General features: G+C 47.2%; 1 protein-coding gene across 1 annotated transcript in view; it reads left to right on the forward strand.

Moving 5' to 3' along the window:
* Nucleotides 1–20416, forward strand: part of sema5a (sema domain, seven thrombospondin repeats (type 1 and type 1-like), transmembrane domain (TM) and short cytoplasmic domain, (semaphorin) 5A) — a 394308-nt gene that overhangs the window by 284158 nt on the left and 89734 nt on the right. Inside the window, exons 13-14 of the mRNA XM_085988245.1 lie at nt 15009–15190; nt 15473–15616. Of these exons, the coding sequence (XP_085844371.1) occupies nt 15009–15190; nt 15473–15616 (326 nt within the window). The remainder of the gene's footprint in view (nt 1–15008; nt 15191–15472; nt 15617–20416) is intronic.

Here is a 20416-nt window from a genome sequence, read left to right on the forward strand (position 1 = left end):
TGTCTCCACCAGATGTGTCATAGAGCAAACAATAGGCATGCTGAAGTTGTGCTTCAGATGCCTTGACAGATCTGGAGGAGCCCTTCAGTACGCACCAGCCAGGGTCTGCAGAATCATCGTCGTCTGCTGCGTGCTGCACCACATAGCGCAGCAGTGAGGATTGGAGCTGCCGGAGGAGCATGGCGCAGAGCATGCAGCCTTTTCAGAGGAGCAGGAGGAGGAAGAACAGGTGGAAGACGAGGAGGAGGATGGACCAGCAGAGGCACACATTGCTGCCCAGGGGGTCCGGGATGGCCTCACCATGGCCAGATTTACTTAACTTGCTCCAATGCAGCCACATGGCTGCTACATGCTGTACTAAGTCCCCCCCACCGCCCCCCAAGAACACCATAAAGCATCCCTAAAATGACGAAGCCATTCCTCTCACCCAAAGCCCCAGTGCTCAAGGTTAAGTAATGTCTCACCATTCACTCCGAGTGCCAAAGCCACTTCCAAGGCTTGAGGCAAAAATGGACAAGACCGGAAAGTGGTGCAAAGAAAAAGCTTTACGTGGGTCATCAAAATAACTGAAACTTACCACTAACATTTTTTCATACACCCATGTGCATACCTGCGTGCATCTACTTATATGTCTTTTTTCTTTTCCGAGTGCTTCCATGTGGTGCAACCCCTGTGGCTTCAGCAGAGCTAGAGGCCGGCTGCTCACTTCCCTGCTGCAACTCATTAGACACTTTTGGCGGACATCCTCTGGGTTTTGGAACCTCTGATGGCCCCGTCAAAGACTGCTCCTCCTGTGACTGTGCAGGGGCAGACCCGGCTATTGGGATCCGAGGAAGCACGTGAGGTTCTGACTGAGGGGGAGGCACTGGGGGAAGAAGTGGGAGCACTTTGAGAAGAGCCCCCACTCCCATGTCCACTCTCACCATCATCCCTCTCATGGGCCACCCGCACTTCCCTGCTAGCAAGGAGCTGGAGAACACCTTACTGCACAGCTGAGGGGTGCCGAACGTCCAAATCTAAGTTTATATCCCTCCTAGAGAGGAGGTCTATGAGTGCCTGCCATCTGTTGTCCACAACTAGCATGTGCTCATGTGACTGGTGCATTTGCTGCTCCATGCAGGTGGCCATCCATGGAACAGCACATCGTCGCCATCGCCTGCGAGATGGTGGTGCTCATGTTGGAGATGGACTCCTCCATTCTCTGTACAGCTGCACACATCACGGCTGCAAAAGCTGCCAGAGCCTCCGCATTTGTTGCTGCTCCTCCAGGTGCACCCTTTTTCTCGATGGCCCTCGAGGCTCAGTGTCTCCGTGCAGCTAAGCAAAGCTTGGAGCAGCCTGCGCCCTCCGGCAAGCAGTCTCCATTACTGTCCCTGTCAACACCACCTGCTCTTGCTCACTTCTGAATTGTGCGATACCAGGTGACAACTCTACTCTGTGGCGCACAGGACCCACTGAGGTGTGCGTATCTGCGCTGGCGCTGGGTGCGCTTGGGTCTGCTGGCGGTGCACCCTCAGAGGGTGGAGGCTCCTCTGAGGAATCATCTTCCTCCTCTGGCTGGACAGTGGTGGGGGAGGGGCAGGGTGGGGGGGCACTTGATGGACCTGTGGGAAAGTAAAGAGATGAATTAGAAGTGTTATAATAAGAATGTGTAACGTTGCCATTATACACATGATGGCATTTCACTGGCTGCTGACATCAGTCACCATATGAGTGTGGCTTTATGAGATGTGATTTTGTCACCAGGTTGCTGGGATGTCCGTCTCCCACCGGCAGGATCTTTCCAACTCCCGAAATTTCCAGAGCCCCCTTCTCTGCTGGTGTTAGTTGGACGAAGACTGGAGAGCCAACTCCAGTTCTCTGTCTCTCCTGTGTGTTCTGGGCTCTTTTCTCCTGCAGAGAAGTTTGAGTGAGAATGATGGAATGAGTGTAAGGAATGGATGGGTTACATCTGTAGAGGGTGACTATGAGGGAGTGGAGTGCCAATGCCAAATAGCCTCCTTCTGTGGTGTTACTTGCTATGATTGCTTTAGGATGAGGGTGAGTGTCAGGAGTGGTTAGTCAGATGGGGATGTGAGTATGTACATAGAGAGAGAGGTGTTACGTCCGTGAATAATTGAGACACGGACAGCAGGGGTGAACAAAGTAAGTCTTTACTGGTGGAAGCCAATAGTGAAAACTAAAAACACAGAGGCTCAATAGCACCTTTTATACAGGGGTGGTCACTGCTGGTACTGCAGTCTGAGACCAGTTATTCTCTTAAAGGTACATACACAACAATTCCTCCCCTTTTAGATAAACAGTACAAAACCTTCATTTAACAACTAAATGATAACTAGTTACAATCACAATTACTGTTGCTAGATACATTGGTTAAGTTTAAGCAATTATAAGTTCAGTCTTTGAGGAGGCTTCCTGATTCTGTCTGGATAACGCCTCTTTGGGGTATCAGGTTCTTCTGGCAATGTTGAGTCGGGATCAATGTCGTTGTTTGGTTCATCTGCTTCCAATATTACCGGTTCTGCGGTAGCTGCAATTGGAACGTGTGGTTGTCCCTTACATTGAGACACATAATTCCCTTTAACTTACCTTACTGTATGTGTCTGTTACTGTACTCAGGCTCCTCTCCTGTACTCTGATGATGTCAGAGCTTGGAACCTTCCAACAATAGAGCTCGGAACCTGCTGGCAGTTGAGCTTGGAACCTGCTGGCAGTAGAGCTTGGAACCTGCTGGCAGTTGAGCTTGGAACCTGCTGGCAGTTGAGCTGGGAAACTTCTAGTTAGTCCTCGTGGAGTCCCCGCTGGGACAAGACCTATACCACGGTGCTCCTACAGTCAGCCATCTTACCTGCTATCTTACCTGCTGTAATTAGCCTGTTCCTGTAAATAAACAACTTGTTAATAGTTCGTCGAAGTCAAACTCTCTTATTTAGTGGTGATCTACACAAACCGCTACAACCAGGTGTATCAGATCGTGGTGTGGAGTTGACGTTTTCCTGTGACTCTAGAATCTGGTCAGCATGGCGTCTTACAATGCTCTCCCCAACGTCCACGGTATACATGAGAGGTCCTTGTCGTGTACAAATCGTTCCTGGCTGTCATTTCTCAGTGCGGTAGTACCGGGCCAAAACTGGTTGACCTATCTTAAAACTCCTGGTCGGCCTTTCATTCATATTCTGAAACTGCCTGTTCTCCACATCTCTTCGGACGTTTGGCTTAACCAAATCCAAGCGGCATCGTAGTCTTCGATTGAAGAACATCATGGCTGGAGTTTGGTTGGTAACCGCATGTGCCGCATTCCGGTAGGCAAACAAGAAGTTGTCCACCTTGTGTTGTAGGGGTATATCTTCATTGCACATTGCCTTGATAGCCTTCTTGAATGTTTGGACAAACCTCTCGGCCAATCCATTAGTGGCTGGATGATATGGGGCAAATGTGTAATGCTTAACACCATTGTTCTTTAAGAACCTCCGGAACTCTTCAGACACAAACTGTGGTCCATTGTCAGAGCAAATCTGTTCAGTCAGCCCATTCCTGGCGAATATGGTTCGTAAAACTGTGATAGTTTTTTCTGTGGTGGTTGAGGACATTTTTATTACCTCTGGCCACTTTGAATGTGCATCCTCCGCAATTAAAAACATTGAGTCCATGAAGGGACCAGCAAAATCAATGTGCACCCTTTGCCATGGAGATGAGGGCCACTCCCATGGATGCAGAGGAGCTTGTGGGGCGTTTTGGACCTTCTGGCATCCTGCACAGCTCTTGGTCATCTCTTCGATTTCTCTATCGATTCCCGGCCACCACACAAACGCTCTGGCTAAGCTCTTCATTTTTACCCCACCCAGATGACCCTCATGAAGCTCATTGAGCACTCTATCTGTCAACTTAGGTGGAATTACTACTCTGGATCCATACATCAAAGTTCCTCTGCACACTGACAGCCGTTCTCTTCTCAGCGAGAATGCTGGCAGCAGTGGTTCGCCATGTGCTGGCCATCCCTTCACCGTTAAATCATAGACCCGTGATAGTGTCGGGTCATTCCGTGTTTCCTTTTCTATGTTTGCATTCGTCACAGGGAGACATTCGACTATGGTCGAGTGGAATAACTCCATTGGATCCACTGCAAGGTCTTCTTCTTCCACCGTTGGCAACGGTAGACGTGACAATCCATCAGCATTTCCATGCTGTTTAGTTCCTTTGTACTCGATGTCATATTGGTGTGCCCCTAGGAAAAGGAACCATCTCTGCAGCCGTTGTGCTGTCATTATCGGTACGCCCTTCTGAGGGTTGAAAATGGAGACGAGGTTGATGATCGGTTAGTGGAGTAAATTTTTGACCGTGCAGGTAGTGATTGAACTTCTTCACCCCCCACACTAGGCTGAGGGCCTCTCTGTCAATCTGGGCATAGTTACGCTCGGCAGAAGTTAACGAGCGTGACGCAAAAGCTATCGGCCTCTCTAAACCATCAAGGAATTTATGTGACAGTACCGCCCCAATGCCGTAGGGAGACGCATCACACACCAGCCTGATTGGCAGTGCTGGGTTGTAGTGAGCCAATACTTCCCTTGATGTGATTAAGTCCTTACTCTCCTGAAAAGCACGCTTACAATTATCGCTCCATTTCCATGCTACCCCCGTTCGTAGCAGGGCGTTCAGTGGGTGCAGAATTGTCGACAAATTCAGCAAAAACTTATGATAGTAATTCATCAATCCGAGGAATGACCTCAGTTGCGACACATTTTCAGGCGCTGTGGCCTTAACAACCGCTTCAATTTTGTCAGGGGACTTATGTAACCCCTCTTCATCAATCACGTGGCCACAATACAATATCTGTTTCTTAAAAAATTCGCACTTGGGGCGGTTGGCTCGCAGCCCATGTTCCCGTAGTCTAGTGAGCACCTGTTCTAGGTTGTTAAGGTGTTCACTGTCATCTTCACCTGTTACAAGGATGTCGTCCAAGCAACACTGAGTCCCCGGAATCCCTTGCAGGACTTGTTCCATCGCTCTTTGCCATATCGCCGGAGCCGATGCTACTCCGAATACCAATCGATGATACTGGTAAAGACCTTTATGAGTGTTTATCGTGAGATACTTCCTAGAGGACTCTTCAACCTCCATCTGCAAATATGCTTGTGCTAGGTCAATTTTTGTAAAACGCTTCCCTCCAGACAGTGAGGCGAAGATGTCTTCTATCCTTGGAAGAGGATATTGTACTGTGTGAAGGATCGGGTTCACCATCACCTTGAAATACCCACAGATGCGAATCTTCCTTGGCTCCCCGGACTTATTGCTTAACGTTTTCTCCATGACAGGAATGATGGGTGTCGCCCACTCGCTCCAGTCGACCTTAGACAACACGCCCGCCTTCTCCAGATTCTCCAGCTCTGCCTCGACGGCTGGGCGAATTGCATATGGTACCGGTCTTGCTTTGAAAAACTTGGGAACTGCATTCTCTTCTATTTTTATCGAGGCGGTTACGCCTTTAAGCGTGCCCAGTTCTTGTTGAAATACCTCTTTGGCGTTAGCTAAGATTGTTGACAATCTTCCAGGAGTGACGTCTTCATCTTTTTTACCGTCCACCGTCATTGCATGAATGGAGTGCCAATCTAAGTTTATCTTCCTGATCCATTCTCGTCCCAATAACGGTGGTCCAACATTTGGCAGTATGTAGAGATACAATTTCCGTATTTTCTTGCTGTTGTATTCGACAGGCACCCTTATTTTTCCTCTGGGGTATACTTTTTGCCCCGTATACGTCGTCAAGACGATGGATGTCTCTCTCAAGGGTATGTGTGAAAATAGCCGCTCGTAGTCTCGTCGATTCATGACGGTTAGCGCTGATCCTGTGTCCAATTCCATTTTAACTTGGGACCCTGCTATCGTGAGGGTGACCCAAATGGTTCAGTGATCCTCTTTTGCGATTACATTGTGAAGTTTGAGACAGCTTAATCTCCTGTTCCCGGATTCACTATCGCTCATCTGGTCTTCGGAACTACTGTCCGTCATCTTTTGTACTTTCTTGTACGGTTCCTTAGTAGCCTTTTTGTTGTCGCTGGTCTTCTTCCCAGACCTGCAAACTCGTGCAATGCGTCCCATCTTCCCGCATTGCCTGCATATTTTGTCTTTGGACCAGCAGTCCTTCTGGTCATGGTTAGTTCTGCCGCAACGATAACATTTTGCAAATCCCCATGTCATTTCGTGGGTGCCGTATTCCTGTGGTTTTTGTTGAATTTCTGCAGCTCCCCTGGCTGCTGCTTCATACGATACTGCCACGCTGAAAGCCTTATCTAGCGTCAGCTCTTTCTCTGAGAGTAACTTCTTCTGTGTTCCTTCACTCAGGAGTCCACAGACAAATTTGTCCCGTAGGGTATCTGCCAGTCCTGCTCCGAACTGGCAGTGCTTTGATAGCTTGCGTAGTTCCGTAAGATACTCAGCATTGCTCTCATCTTTGTGCTGAGTTCTCCTGTGGAATTTAAATCTTTCTGCTATCAACAGCGGTGCAGGGTTTAAGTGTTCCTGTAGGACAGCAACAATTTCGTTAAAACTCTTCGCCTTCGGTTTGGCTGGAGTAATCAGGTCCCGCAATAGGCCGTACGTTCTAGCGCCCATTAAGTTTAGCAATATCGATGCCTTTTTCCCCTCCGCTATTTCGTTTGCCTCGAAATATACCTCGACTCTTTCCACATACGTGGTCCAGTCCTCTATTGTATTATCAAAAGCAGTGATACAGCCAGTCTTCGGCATCTTGCAAATCTAAAATGGCGCCTCCCGCGCTTTGCCTTCTTCCCCGCTGTTGTTAGCGCTGCTTTCCACGGTTTCTTGCGCGTTTAATATTGATTTTTTTTTTCTTTTATTATTTTCCCGTCATGGAGCAGACCCTCTGGGACACTTCCCTCCCTCTTCTTAGGTCCGAACGCTGCCCGGCTCCGAAGCACCGGCCGCGCCCTGTGTGCTCCACCCTCTCTCTCTCTCTTTGCTTCCTGACTCGCTGCCCGGCCCCATTGAAATGCCACCCAATCGAGCTTCAGCCCGCCGCAGCCCAGGAAGGATCAGTGCACTACCTGCCACCGGCCCGATTAGCTGGGAAACCACAGACCGAGGAACCAAGCCTGGCTCTGGACAGTCTCTCCTGCAAGTTTCCAATCCGACGATTTGGAGGGTGGTTGCCCACTGTCGACGCCCGTTTCTCGAGTTTCTTTGGATTTTATTATTTTTTTCTTTTGGCTTCGACCTTCAATAACGTCGTCTGAGGTGCTGCCGAGTTGCAGGTAAGTTCGTTTCTTACTCGTCGCCAGTGTTACGTCCGTGAATAATTGAGACACAGACAGCAGGAGTGAACAAAGTAAGTCTTTACTGGTGGAAGTCAATTGTGAAAACTAAAAACACAGAGGCTCAATAGCGCCTTTTATACAGGGGTGGTCACTGCCGGTACTGCAGTCTGAGACCAGTTATTCTCTTAAAGGTACATACACAACAAGAGGGATGAGTGGACCTGGAAAGTATGTTGGTGTGAGGAATGATATGCAGGAGTAGGCTTGGGAAGGCATGGTGATGGGGATGTAATGACAGGCACATTAGGATGAAGGTGAATGTGGCATTGCCCTCACCTTTCCTGACATCATGACATAATTGAATCGTTTCCTGCACTGGATCCAGGTCCTCCTCCCAACATCCCTGCTACTGACCTCCTCAGCTATATCCAGCCAGGCTATTTTGGTGTCTTTTAGAGGTCTTTTTCGCCTATCAGCAGGGAAGAGGACCTCCCTGTGTGCTTTGACTGCCTCCACCAGAGCAAGCAGGGATGCATCTGAAAACCATGGTGCAGCCCTCTGCCTTTAGTTAGCCATCATCGCTGCTTTATAAGAGTGCTCAGCCCTTTGTTTGTCAGGTTCCACCCTCCTCTAGCAAACTTTAAATGAGTTCAGTGCAAGGTTGCTTTAAATATCGGCGCTGGAAACGAGTCATCGATGACATCATCAGACCTGCTCCATTTAATAGGGCCGGGAAACGCGCATGAGTCTTTCAATTAGGGCCATTAAGTTAAAGTCACTCAGAACCTTGCATTCCCAACCCGCTACGCGTCCTGCACGCACAAAACCCAACTCCAAGGTAAAGATTCCGGCCAATGTATTTGTTTTAAGATAATTATCTTTGTCAGGTGAATTTGAAGGCAAAGGCAAATGCAAGAAATGCCTACTTGGAGACCAAAGCTAGTCTCTTTAATTCTGGCTAATGATACCCTTGCAGCAGCCACAAGCAGAAGTGGTGTGCAGTCTCATTGAAGCCTGTGCAACTACCAGAATTATTATAGGACTGTACCATTTTCATCTTGTAGCCGTGCTTCAGATGTCTCAACAGATCAGAGGCACCTTATAGTACAGATCTGCAAGGTTCTCCGAGATAATCATTGTCTGGTATGTGCTGCACACTGTTGCTATATAAAAAGGTATAACTGGGGAGGAAGAGGAATGAAGGCCAGCTTAGAACTCAGACACTGATCAAGAGGTTGTAGCTGAAAAAACACCAGTGCAGTGTCAAGTGCACAACCAATATACATTTAGCTAAGGGACTCTCCTACCCACCTGGAACTGCAAATGTAACTGCAAGCACCTTCTTTAACACTTGTCTGCACTTCCAGCACTGCGTTCAATAGGCACAGTTTACTGTGCTGCTACTTTATTCTCTACAATTAGAAAGTAACTCTCTGGGCAATATTCAAATACAGTGCCTCCAGTTTATTAACTTACTTTGTGTCCTGTATGAGTGATATTAGTGTATTTCCCCAGAGTGCTTCCCCTTAGTGCTGGTGTGTTATGTACATCTTCTACCCGTAAGCTGTAATTTATTTTAAATGTTTCCCCTGTGGCAGGAGTGAATCTATTATCTGGCTGCTGAGTTTCAGTCAGAGCCTAAGAATGCCCTGCAACTAATTCAATCAACAATAACAACTTGCATTTCTATAGCACCTTCAACATAGAAAATATCCCACAGAAGGGTAATGGGTGAGCGGAATTTGATGCAGGATGCGGGCAGCAGAATTTTGGATGAGCTGAAGCTCATGGAAAGATGGTAGACTGGCCAGGAGAGCATTAGAATAGTCGAGTCTGGAGGTAATAAAAAGCATGGATGAGGGCTTCAGCAGCAGATGAGCTGAGGCAGGGATGGAGGCGGGTGATGTTACGGAGTTGGAAGTAAGCGGTCTTTGTGATGGAGAGAATATTGGGTTGGAGGCTCTGCTTGAGGTCAAATAGGATGCCGAGATTGCAAACAGCCTGGCTCAACCCTGACACACTGGCTGAGGAGGGGGATGAAATCGGTGGTGAGACTACAGAATTTTTGGCAGGTCTGAGGATGATGGCTTTGGTCTTCCTAATGTTTAAGTGGAGGAAATTGTGGCTCATCCGGAACAGGATGTCAGACAAGCAGTCTGACAAAACAGAGGCAATGGAGGGGTTGAGAGAGATGGCGGAGAGGTAGAGCTGGGAGTCGTCAGTGTACATGTGGAACCTGATCCCATGTCTTCAGATGATATCGCAAGGGACATCATGTAGATGAGGAAAAGGAGTGGGCCAAGGATAGATCTATGGAGAACTCCAGGGGTAACTGTGCGTGAGCGGTAAGAGAATCCATTACTAGAAGTGCTCTGGTTACGATTGTCTAGATAAGAGTGGAACCAAGGAAGTTCAGTCCCACTGAGCTGGACACTGGAGATGAGGCATTGGAGGAGGATGGTGTGTTCGACAGTGTCAAAGGTGGCAGAGACGTTGAGAAGGATGAGAAGGGATAGAGGTAATTCTGTGATCCTGAGTATCCAGTGGGGAGCCCATGCACAGGAAGTGCGATTAGGGAAAGGGCTAAAACATTGTACTGCCACTGCTCTGACCTGCAGTTCCTGTGAACACAGGGGCTGTGAACATGGCTCCCATGCAGGTAGTATTATCTATTAAAAACAAGTTTAGGAATAATGTCCGGAAGCACTTCTTCACACAAAGGGGTTGATTTTCCTGGAGCCGTCAGGCGGGGTTTCAGGCATGTGCGGGGGGGGAAATCGCGAAAATGGGGGGTCGCGACGGCCCCCCACCCACCCCCCCGCCTGATTCCCCGCCCCATTCGACTTTCACACTGGCGTTTCAATCCGACCCGAATCAGTCCCGCCTGCAGCTGGCGGGACTGGTCGTCGGGAGCCTAATCACCAATAATTGGCATCTTTAATGCCAATTTAAGGGGCCCTTGCTATTTTCAGCCTTTTCCCATGCTAAACACGCCTGGTGGGAACCCCGCTGATGAAATCTGGCGTGAACTATGTTGGCTTGCTTACTTTGAGCTGCAGGTCAATCAGGAAAGAAGAGATTTAATCAGACAGCATTTGTAGGTTGCAGGACCTTGTTGTTTCAGGCTTGGGGCAACTTGTTCAAGGCTTAGACATATCTGTGGAAGGTTGGAGCTGTTGAGTCTGTGTTTTCAAATGTAGTTATGCTGAATAACAGGACACAGACTACAGAAATAATTAAACAGGTCTTTAGTGATTGATGGTCAGGGCTGAACTGGGATACACTTTGCTCTGCAGGGTTTATATACCGGTGTGGTCACCACCGGTACTACAATGTACAGGAGCCATCAAAAAGTAGTCCATCACCTTAAGGTATCCTCTTAAGGTGGTACAGGTTACATACACTACAGAAGCCTCACACACTTCTCCAGTGTGAGCTCCTGCAAGCCCCTCTCGCCACCCTCACTCAGCGCTTCCTCAACTGAGGCAGCTACCAGAAGCATGGGAGGCCTTTTTTTCCTTCCCCTCTTGGCATTAGAGGATCTCCAGCCACCATTGCGAAATGACACACGCCACAACTGCAGAAGTTGCCATCTGAAATTTTATTTACAATAACCAACTGATGGCATTTTAAAAATAAACACAACATTTCACCCAAGTGACTACCCTTGTGATTAGTGGTGCTTTATTTTTCTCTAACGCGTGCTCCTACGTAGTGGTTCCCCTGTGGCTTCGGCAGATGTGGAGGCCCCTTGCTCACTTTCCTGCTGCTCCTGTCTCGACATCTTTGGCGGGCGTCCTCTGGGGTGGCGAGCCTGTGAGGGCTCGCCAGCAGTCTGCTGCTCCTGCGGCTGTGCAGGGGTTGAGACCTCTATCTCCGTTGGGTGTGGAATCCGGCGGGGCTCTGACCGAGGGCTCTGCAGTGGCATGGAAGTGTGAGCGCTTGGAGAGGAGCCCCCACTTCCTTGAGGTCTGCCGCCAACCTCCCTCTCATGGGTCAGGTCCCCCTCAGTGCCTGCAAGTGGTTTGAGAGCAGCTTGCTGCACATCAGGGGGGCCATGGGGACCCGTTTCTACAATGGCAGTCCTACTCAGAGGGCCTGCCATGAAGGTCTGGTTTCTCTGCTTAAAAGCTGACCATTGCTCCTCCAGAGATGTCAGTCTATTCTGAACACTCACCATGTTTTCAACACTCTGGCAACTTAGCTCCTCCATGGCCGTAACCATCTTCTCCTCTACTGTAGCCATCCTTTCCGCGGAGGTTGCCATCCTTTCCGTGGTAATGCGTTCATGCACCAATGACTCCACAAAGGCTCTGCTCATGTTCGCTATGGACTCCTCCATTCGCTCCACACTCGCAGCGACCCTGGAGACAAAATCTGCCAGAGACTCCTGCATCTGTGCATGGAGATCCATCACCTCTTCTCTTGTGGATGGACCCAGAGGCACAGGGTCGACATGCAGCAGAGCTGAGCTGGCAGAGTCCTGTGCCCTCCGATGAGGACTCTCCACTGCTGTCCCTGTCTCCACCATCTGCTGATGCTCACTTGTGAGCTGTGATACACCAGGTGACAACAATGCTCAGTCTCGCGAAGGTCCCACCGAGGTGTGAGTGTCTGCGCTGGTGCTGGGTGCACTGAATTCTGCTGACGCTGCGCCCTCAGAGGTGGGAGCTTCCTCTGAGGCGTCTGGCTGATCAGCCTCTTCCTCTTCCGCAGTAGGGACGGGGGCTTCGGATGGTCCTGTGGGGGAGTAAAGGAAAGAGTAGAGATGTGATGCCAAGGTTACATGCACATTGGATTTTGCAGATGTTCATAAGTCCAAATGATGTAGCTTCAGAATCATAACAGCGACTCATGCTATGTCAATGAGAGAGATGGAAAACTATTCTGTCACCAGCTTGTGGGCCTGCCCCTGTCTCTCCTTCCCCAGCTTCCGCAGCCACATCAGCCCCGACAATTTCCAGGACTCCTTCCTCCCAGGTGGGCTACTGTGGATGGGCCTCCTCCAGTCCTGGCTCGCTCTCTGTTGTTGTGAGCTCTCTTTTCCTGCAATGAGGGAGACAAGTGGAGTTTGAGTGAGAATGAAGGAGTGAGTGTAGAGATTGCATAGCATAGATACTTAGAGGGAGACAAAGATGGTGTGAGGCTGCAAGACCAAGGGCCCTCTCTGTGTGTTGTCAGTTGTGCTCAAAGCATCAGAGTGAGAGGGAGTGTGAGGGCTGCATGGTGGAATAGTTGTGTGAACGTGAGCATAGAGAGAGAAGGAATGGGTAAGGGTGCATGGATGTGACTGTGAAGTGGGATGTGGAGGAAGAGAGTGCTAAAGCTGAGTGCTGTTGGGGAAAGGCAATGGGGATCAGTTTGAGGGTGGTGGTAACTTCATACTTACTTTTCCTGCATGGTGAAGGTCATGGAATCGTTTCAGACACTGTATCCAGGTTCTTCTGGTGACTCCCAGCGAGTTGACATCTGCTGACACCTGCATCCATGCAGCCTTGTTCTCAGTGGGAGGCCTCTTCCTCCCTGACCTAGGGAAGAGGACCTCCCTGTGGGCCCTCACCCCATCCAATAATGCCTGCATTGAAGCCTCGTCGAATTTGCGGCCAGCTCGGGGTCTGGCACTGGCCACAGCTGCTGCAGGCTCCTCTGCCATCCTGTGTGGTTCGTATGGAAGCCTGCAGAGGTTGCAATGCTTGCTATAGACTTTAAAAGCACCACAAATGATGACATCATACTGTGGGGCTTTCTGACTGGAAATAGTCAATTAGCAAGGGTTCCCACACGCTGGAAATGAATTGGCCAATTGAGGGAAAATTGCATCAATCTGGCAGACCCATTTACATTCGTGTGGAAACCCCGACATTCGGGGAACCCAACAATTCCCCGCACCTGCGGGAAAATCGACCCCAAAGTGTTTCAATGTCTTGGGTTGTCTCCTGAGTAAAATAATGGGATGATGGGAATAACATTTTTAATAGATAGATGAGTCATAAGAACATAAGAAATAGGAGCAGGAGTAGGCCATACGGCCCATCGAGCCTGCTCCACCATTCAATAAGATCATGATCATCTCCTTTTGCCTTGCACCATCATCCTTTTTGTCTTTTAATCTCTCCTGCCTTCCATCCTATCACAGATCTTCCCTTTTGTTTTTTCCTCCCCTCCTCCCTTTCCCTGCTCCTACACTTGCTTAAAAATCTGTTACATCTCTAACTTTTTCCAGTTCTGATGAAGGGTCATCGACCTGAAACGTTAACTCTGTTTCTCTCTCCACAGATGCTGCCTGACCTGCTGAGTATTTCCAGCATTTTCTGTTTTTCTTTCAGATTTCCAGCATCCGCAGTATTTTGCTTTTGTCTCCTGTTTGGTGTGTCAGTCTCCAATAGCTTGCAGGTCACATTGCAGTAGAACCTCAATAATCAATGCTCTCATGTTCTAAGTTCTGAATTATCCATCAAAATATTTGCCGATAATGGGAAACCAGCTGTCTCATGCATCCGCCCACAACTCCAGCCGCTGGCACTGCTAAAGTCCCAGGAGAGACCAAAAAAACACTCCTCTGCATCCACCATGGATCCCCAATTGCAGAGGTGATTGCTAAAGGCACTATACGCTCATCTCCAGTGATCCTGCCAGCATCTCCACTAAGCTGAACAGAACTGCCAACTTTAAAATCAGTACTAAGTGTGTCTGTTTATATACGCTCATCAGGAGGTCTGTGGCAGATCTGGCATCTGGGCTTGTGAGCGGATGAGTAAGGGAGCTATGAGCAGATAGTTCCGCTGATTCCGCAGCTCTTCTAGTACCAGCTTATCTTGCCAGCAGGAGTAATGGAGGTGAGTGCTGTGAGAAAGGGCTGAGCTGGATGATTGAGGAGAGGCAGAGCAAATCAGCATTGTTCAATAATTTGGGGACTCTTGATTATCTGCCAATTTCCATTATCAGACGGCAGTCCTTTCCATGTGACAGAAAATCGAGGTTCTCATATATATCTGGGAAGAATTCTCCCACCAGGAAACACCATAGTCGTCCTACAAGGACTTCTAATCCACAGACTCCACCAGTGGGCATTTTCTAAGTTTCCCCATACAGTTCAACTTAGCCTTGCCTTCCCTAGTCCAGACTTTTCTCCTCGGTTACTCCTAGTGTACCTCATTTTGAGATATTTAATTTGGTGGATACCCCTTTCCCCTCCTCCCACCTTAATGCCTTGCATATTGCATGATTAAACAGAGCGTTTTATTTTCAGAAGTGCACTGAAACAATCCTGCATCATCAGTGAAGGATTAAATAACATATCTTGCATAATGTTACCCAATTTCCTGGAGAAATTAAAAATATGGAATTGTTACATAAAGTGTTAATTTTAAGTAGATTTTTAAAAAATAGGTCTGATTATATAATTTTTAAAAACAAACTTTTTTACTAGTTAACAGTGATTTGAGTAGACTGCTCTTCTGCAGCATTGACTGTATTTTGCAAGTGTCTGGTTTCAGTCCAGATGTTCTGCAAATTGTGCTATTTTGGAATTATACAAATCCAGTGATAATACAAAGTGCTAATGACCATCACTGATCTGTGCAATTGTGATACAAACAGAAGCTCATTAAATGATTTCAAAGTATGAAATAACTTCTGCCAGTTTTTGTAACATATGCAACCAAAAGTAAACAACTCAGTTAGACTCCTATTTTACTTTGTGGTGTTCTGATGATTTACTGGATGTTTGCCTTTTAGACGAGAAACATGACCGTGGATGGTAATTTTGGATCCTGGTCACCATGGAAACCCTGCAGCCACACTGATGGCAACATCATTGGTTTATGCATCTGTAGAACCCGCCCGTGTGATAGTCCAGCTCCGCAATGTGGAGGTCGACAGTGTGAGGGTCCCAGCATGGAGGTCACAAACTGTTCCAGGTAAGCATAAAAATTGGAATTAACACATGGCATCATGAATTGTGTATAATTTACCAATTTTCTTTTTCCAGGTGCACATCTCTCAATTTTGCAATTATCTTGTCCTGATATGTGACACAAGAACTATTAGTAAAGTAGGCTATCCGAAAAATATTTTAAAATTTCACATTACGCATTACAATATAGGATAGGGGACATAAGTGATCCAAATCCTTATTCTCTTACTTGCTGTTTGTAATTGTTTAAACCAAAAAGTTGAAATCTTATCAAACTGTTCAATAGGAATGGTGGTTGGATCCCTTGGACACTGTGGTCTCCCTGCAGTACAAGTTGTGGAATAGGATTTCAGGTCCGACAGCGTTCTTGTAGCAACCCAACTCCTCGGCATGGTGGGCGTGTCTGTGTGGGACAAAATCGCGAAGAGCGGTATGTACAAGTTTTCCTGGAGCAATAAAATTCAATATATGATTCTTTTTAAGGTAGAGTTTATTTGTAGTTGCCATATCTGTGTTCTGGGTTGAGTTTCAGTACATTTCAAGTCAGGGCTGTTTTGGTTAGAGCTCTGTGACAACATAGTGTTCTTGGGACTAGGGACAGGGTCACTGGCAAGGCTTGGAAGCTAAACAAAGCTAGGCCTGGTTAGTACCTGGAGGGGTGACCATCATGGGAAGACCAGATGCAGAAGGTCACGGAAGGAGCCCTGGGAGGGGCGGCTGGTGAGCAGGCCCGGGCGTTGGGCTGAAGATTGTGGAAATGGAATGGCGGCGCGCACAGACGCAGCGGCTTTGCTTCTCCCAGGACGGTGCTATTTACGTTTAAAGTTAATGTTATTTGTACTGGACTCATGGGAGCTTGCAAGATCACATTTCGTTGTGCATTGTACAATGACAATAAAGTTGAATTATTATTAGTGTTCACACTAGACTGGATCTGAAGGACTTTGTTTACAGCCTTGTATCAATGGCCGAATTTTGCGGTCAGCAGCCAAGGAACGGCGCTCGCCGTTCACTACACTGACAGCTGCCCACAGACTTCTTGCAGGATTTTGAGAGGCAACTTACTGTCATCAGGTGTCTGATCCAGCGTGGCGTCCTCTACAGGGGATCTGTATCTTGTGTGAACAAGCAACAGCATGGCTCTTCAACCAGTCCAATTGAAGAATCTTCACTGAGATTTTAATTGAGAAGGCGTGTAGGAGGCATGACTACAACTTTCGGGGTTGTAGTCCCGCCTCCATCGAGTTGTGGCCAATCCACGCGATTTTCACTTGATTGACCTTGTTGAGCCCGCCCAGCGGGCTGAGCAGGCCAATTAAGGGCCACCCGGCAACAGGTGACGTCACAGACAGACATTTCATCTGTCAAGAGCTTTTGACAGATGAAATATCAGCGCTTCACAGCTGTTTGAAGCTGTCAAACACTGACAATCTGTACTCTAAGTTAATTCCTTCCTCTCAGGATGATTTAGAGATCTCTCCGGAACAGAAAGCTAAATGCTGCAGATTTTGACAGATTGCGGCCATTCTGCTTTCTGTGCCGGTGAGATGAGGGACTCCTGAGACCTGAAGGAAGGAAGGCTGTAAAGGTAAGTAAAACTTCTTTAAACACTTTACACACACCAAACACACTTACCTCTGCACTCATGCACCCATCACTCACCTGAACACCGGACATCTCGACCCCTCCAAGTCCTTCATCCCGACGGCCTGCTTCGCTAACTTGGCATGGTTTGGAGCCGTCGGGAATCCCACACTTCACCAATAAAAATAGGGATTAGGCTAAAAACTGCCTGTTAACTATCTGTTAACAGGCAGTTAATTGGCACTAATCCCCTTCCCGCCTTGGGGAGGCGGGTCCCAGCACGGGTCAGGTACCCACCTCCTTTGAAACTGGCATGGAGGCGGGTTGGGGGCGTTCGTGCCCCCCGATTTCAAAATTTTAACCCCCCACACGCCTCCAATCCTCCATGGCTCAATGAAAATCCTGCCCGCAGAGCCTAAACCAGGAAGTATAAACCAGGAAGTATAAATTAGAGTTAAATCATGTACCAAAAGCGAAATAAAGAGGGGGGAAGAAAAGATGGGATTAAAAGACAGAAAGAAAAATTTTAAAAAATTATTTTTAATTTAAAAAAAATCTCCAACGCTAATTAAGTTCTGAAGGAATGAGGCTCCACACTTGTAAAATTAAATTTTCAGTGTCAGAGAGGTTGATAAGCAGTAATTGTGACTTATCACGCTGTTAAAAAGTCACTTACACCTGAATGCACCAGCCCTAACTTTTTTCTGCTGTGTTTAGTGGGTAACTCGTGAGTATGTACCCCAACTTCACGCCCTTACATGGATTTCAATGCCGAGTGTATCGGCATGGTGCCGGTATAGTGCAGCCTGTGGAGGAGCAGGGAAACTCGGACAGCAATTTCTGGATTTCTGCGTTTAACTGTGCATGTGTGTACTCTGGAAGTTGCTGTCCAATTTACTCCATAAAATCTAGGCCATTATGTTATCTCATTCTGTTTTCCAGCAGCTGCTCAGTGTTGTAGCTAAAATTTTGCTTGTCTTTTTCAGACTATTCCTATTAAGCAAAGTACAGTACCTCAATGTTAACTGGTTTAGTCACATTACGAATCTCCTGGTGCATGAGCGTGTCCCTCCCCACAACTGACCAGGCACCAACTGTTTTCCATTTCACTCTAACCTCACTGAGTTTAGCATCTCTGAAACATAGAAACATAGAAAAATAGGAGCAGGAGTAGGCCATTCGGCCCTTCGAGCCTGCTCCGCCATTCAGTATGATCATGGCTGATCCTCTATCTCAATACCATATTCCCGCTCTCTCCACATACCCCTTGATGCCTTTTGTGTCTAGGTGATTGATGCCTTTTGTGTCTAGGTGATGCCTTTTGTGTCTAGGCTTGGACAAAAATGTGAGACTACAAGAAATGTGACAGTCTGAAAAAATAAAAATGAATCTAGATTTTTGTTTTAAATTAAAAAAAACTTTCATTGTTTTCTCTGGTTTCAAACCATTAAGGAGGCAGGAATGGTCTCCTCTCCCAAGAAGGTTCTATGATTCTGTTTTGTATCTTCACAGCAATGGTAATGATCAATATTCCCTTTAAGCTGCACAGCCACACAACGCTCTGCAGTCCCCGCGCAGCCGGCTCACCGGCTTTTAAATAGGAAAAACCGCGCATGTGCGATATTTTGAATGGGCCACACAGCCCCTTAAAGGCAGAAAAAGCAGTATTTGAATCTGTTGGATGTTGTAAAGCTGTATGATCAGTAAGGAAATGTGTGGTGTATGTAACTTGTTCCACCTTAAGAGAACTTAAACCTGTTCCACCTTAAGAGATGTACTACTTTCTCTGGCTGCTGTATACGGTAATACCGGTGGTGACCACACCGGTATATAAGTGCTGTGTAGTAATTTGCTGGGTAGTACAGCCCTAACCTCCGAATAGTAAAGACCTATTGAAAAGTTATTCTTGTAGTCTGTGTCAGTAATTGACCTTAAATATAACTGGAACACACAGACTTAACAAAATGAACCTGGATTTCACTGATATTTGATCCCCTAGTTACTCATGGGTCCTAGTTGTTGATTAAGTGAATCTATAAACACTTCTTTACGAAAGCTCAAAGTTTACTGACCTGAACTATTCACAAACCTGAACCTCAGTTTTATTTCTCAAAAAAAACTTGTGTTTCTGCAAATACACTAATCTGGATTTGGGTAGACTTTTGTGCTTTATTCCTAGCACTTTTATGATTATATAAAATATTCAAATTTAACATTTTCATGGTGTACACTAGATTATAAAACTGTAAACTGTGAAACTAATTCCAAACCTGAAGAACAATAAAGGCACATTTTCTTAAATTGCCATTATTGCTACAGAGCAAAGCTTTAATTTTAACCCAGCAGGAATGGTGAAGGCAGTGGGGTGGGGGGAGGGTTAAATGACAGCCAGGCAGGGGACTGCGGTAAATCTTCCCCTTCAGCATTCCCAGCACAGAGCTTCTTGAGCCAGGAACATACATCAGAAAATCAAGCATGCATTGCCCATGATTTTCCATCCATTTAAATGTGCCGGGAGCACTAAAGCGCCTCACCAGGAACTTTGAAGATGAATGTTTTTTCTTGTATTTTAAAAATGTTCTCCAATTTTATTTAATAATTCTGAATAAACTGTAATCATATTCACTAGCACAGCAATCACCAAAATGTTGTTCAAGACACAAGACACCCGACCCACTGTTCTAATTGGAGCATTGCCTGTGACTGAGAGCCTGTTAATTTCAGGAAGTTCGCTGCTTGGGTAATGCCAAGTAATTGTCATTTTCAGAAGTTTTTTATGGAGTTCTTGAAGGATGCATATGTGGCGGTACCACTGGTTGTCCCTTACATTGAGATACATAATTCCCTTTAACTTACCTTACTGTATGTATAACTTACCTGTTGGGGCCGTTGCCCCTTTAACTTACCTGTTGGGGCCATTTCCCCTTTAAGAGGCACCCTAACATGTTGATGTCACATCACGTACGACGTGACGTGCGTGCGGCGGCCGCCGGCCTGACTCGGCCTTCCAGGACGGCTGCCAGCACAGCCCGGCCTAATGTCTTCGGCCGCATCGGCCAGCCGGCGGGAGCGAAGCGATCCTCCACTCCCGCGGCAAGCACCGGCACAGCCCGGCCTCGCGACCTCGGTCTCAATGGCCAGCCTCCATACCGGGAAGAGGCACCGACGCAACGGCGCAGGTCACGTGGCCGCCTAAGCGCACGCGAGCGTGATGACGTCATCACGCTCTCCACAGGACTGCGAACCGAGTCCTCGTGGAGTCCCCACTGGGACAAGACCTACACCACGGTGCTCCTACAGTCAGCCATCTTACCTGCCATCTTACCTGCTGTAATTAGTCTGTTCCTGTAAATAAACAACTTATTTATAGTTCGTCGAAGTCAAACTCTCTTATTTAGTGGCAATCTACACGAACCGCTACACATAAATCTTTTGAACTAACAAATGGAAAAATGTTAGAACGGTATTAAGTTACAAATCCTTATCAAATCCATTACATAATAAAACTCTTTCAATTTTTTTGGAAGCAGTGCATTGCATTTAATCTGTAGTCCAGATTTTGCAATTTTATAGTTTCAATATCACGTTACACTGCAGGGCTGTATAACTGCTGGCACAGATCACAGAACTCAGCCTAACTTGAATT

Source organism: Somniosus microcephalus, chromosome 5 (genome assembly GCF_052327205.1).
Source record: "Somniosus microcephalus isolate GS21.2 chromosome 5, FLI_Smic_1.0, whole genome shotgun sequence".
Lineage (NCBI taxonomy): Eukaryota > Metazoa > Chordata > Chondrichthyes > Squaliformes > Somniosidae > Somniosus > Somniosus microcephalus.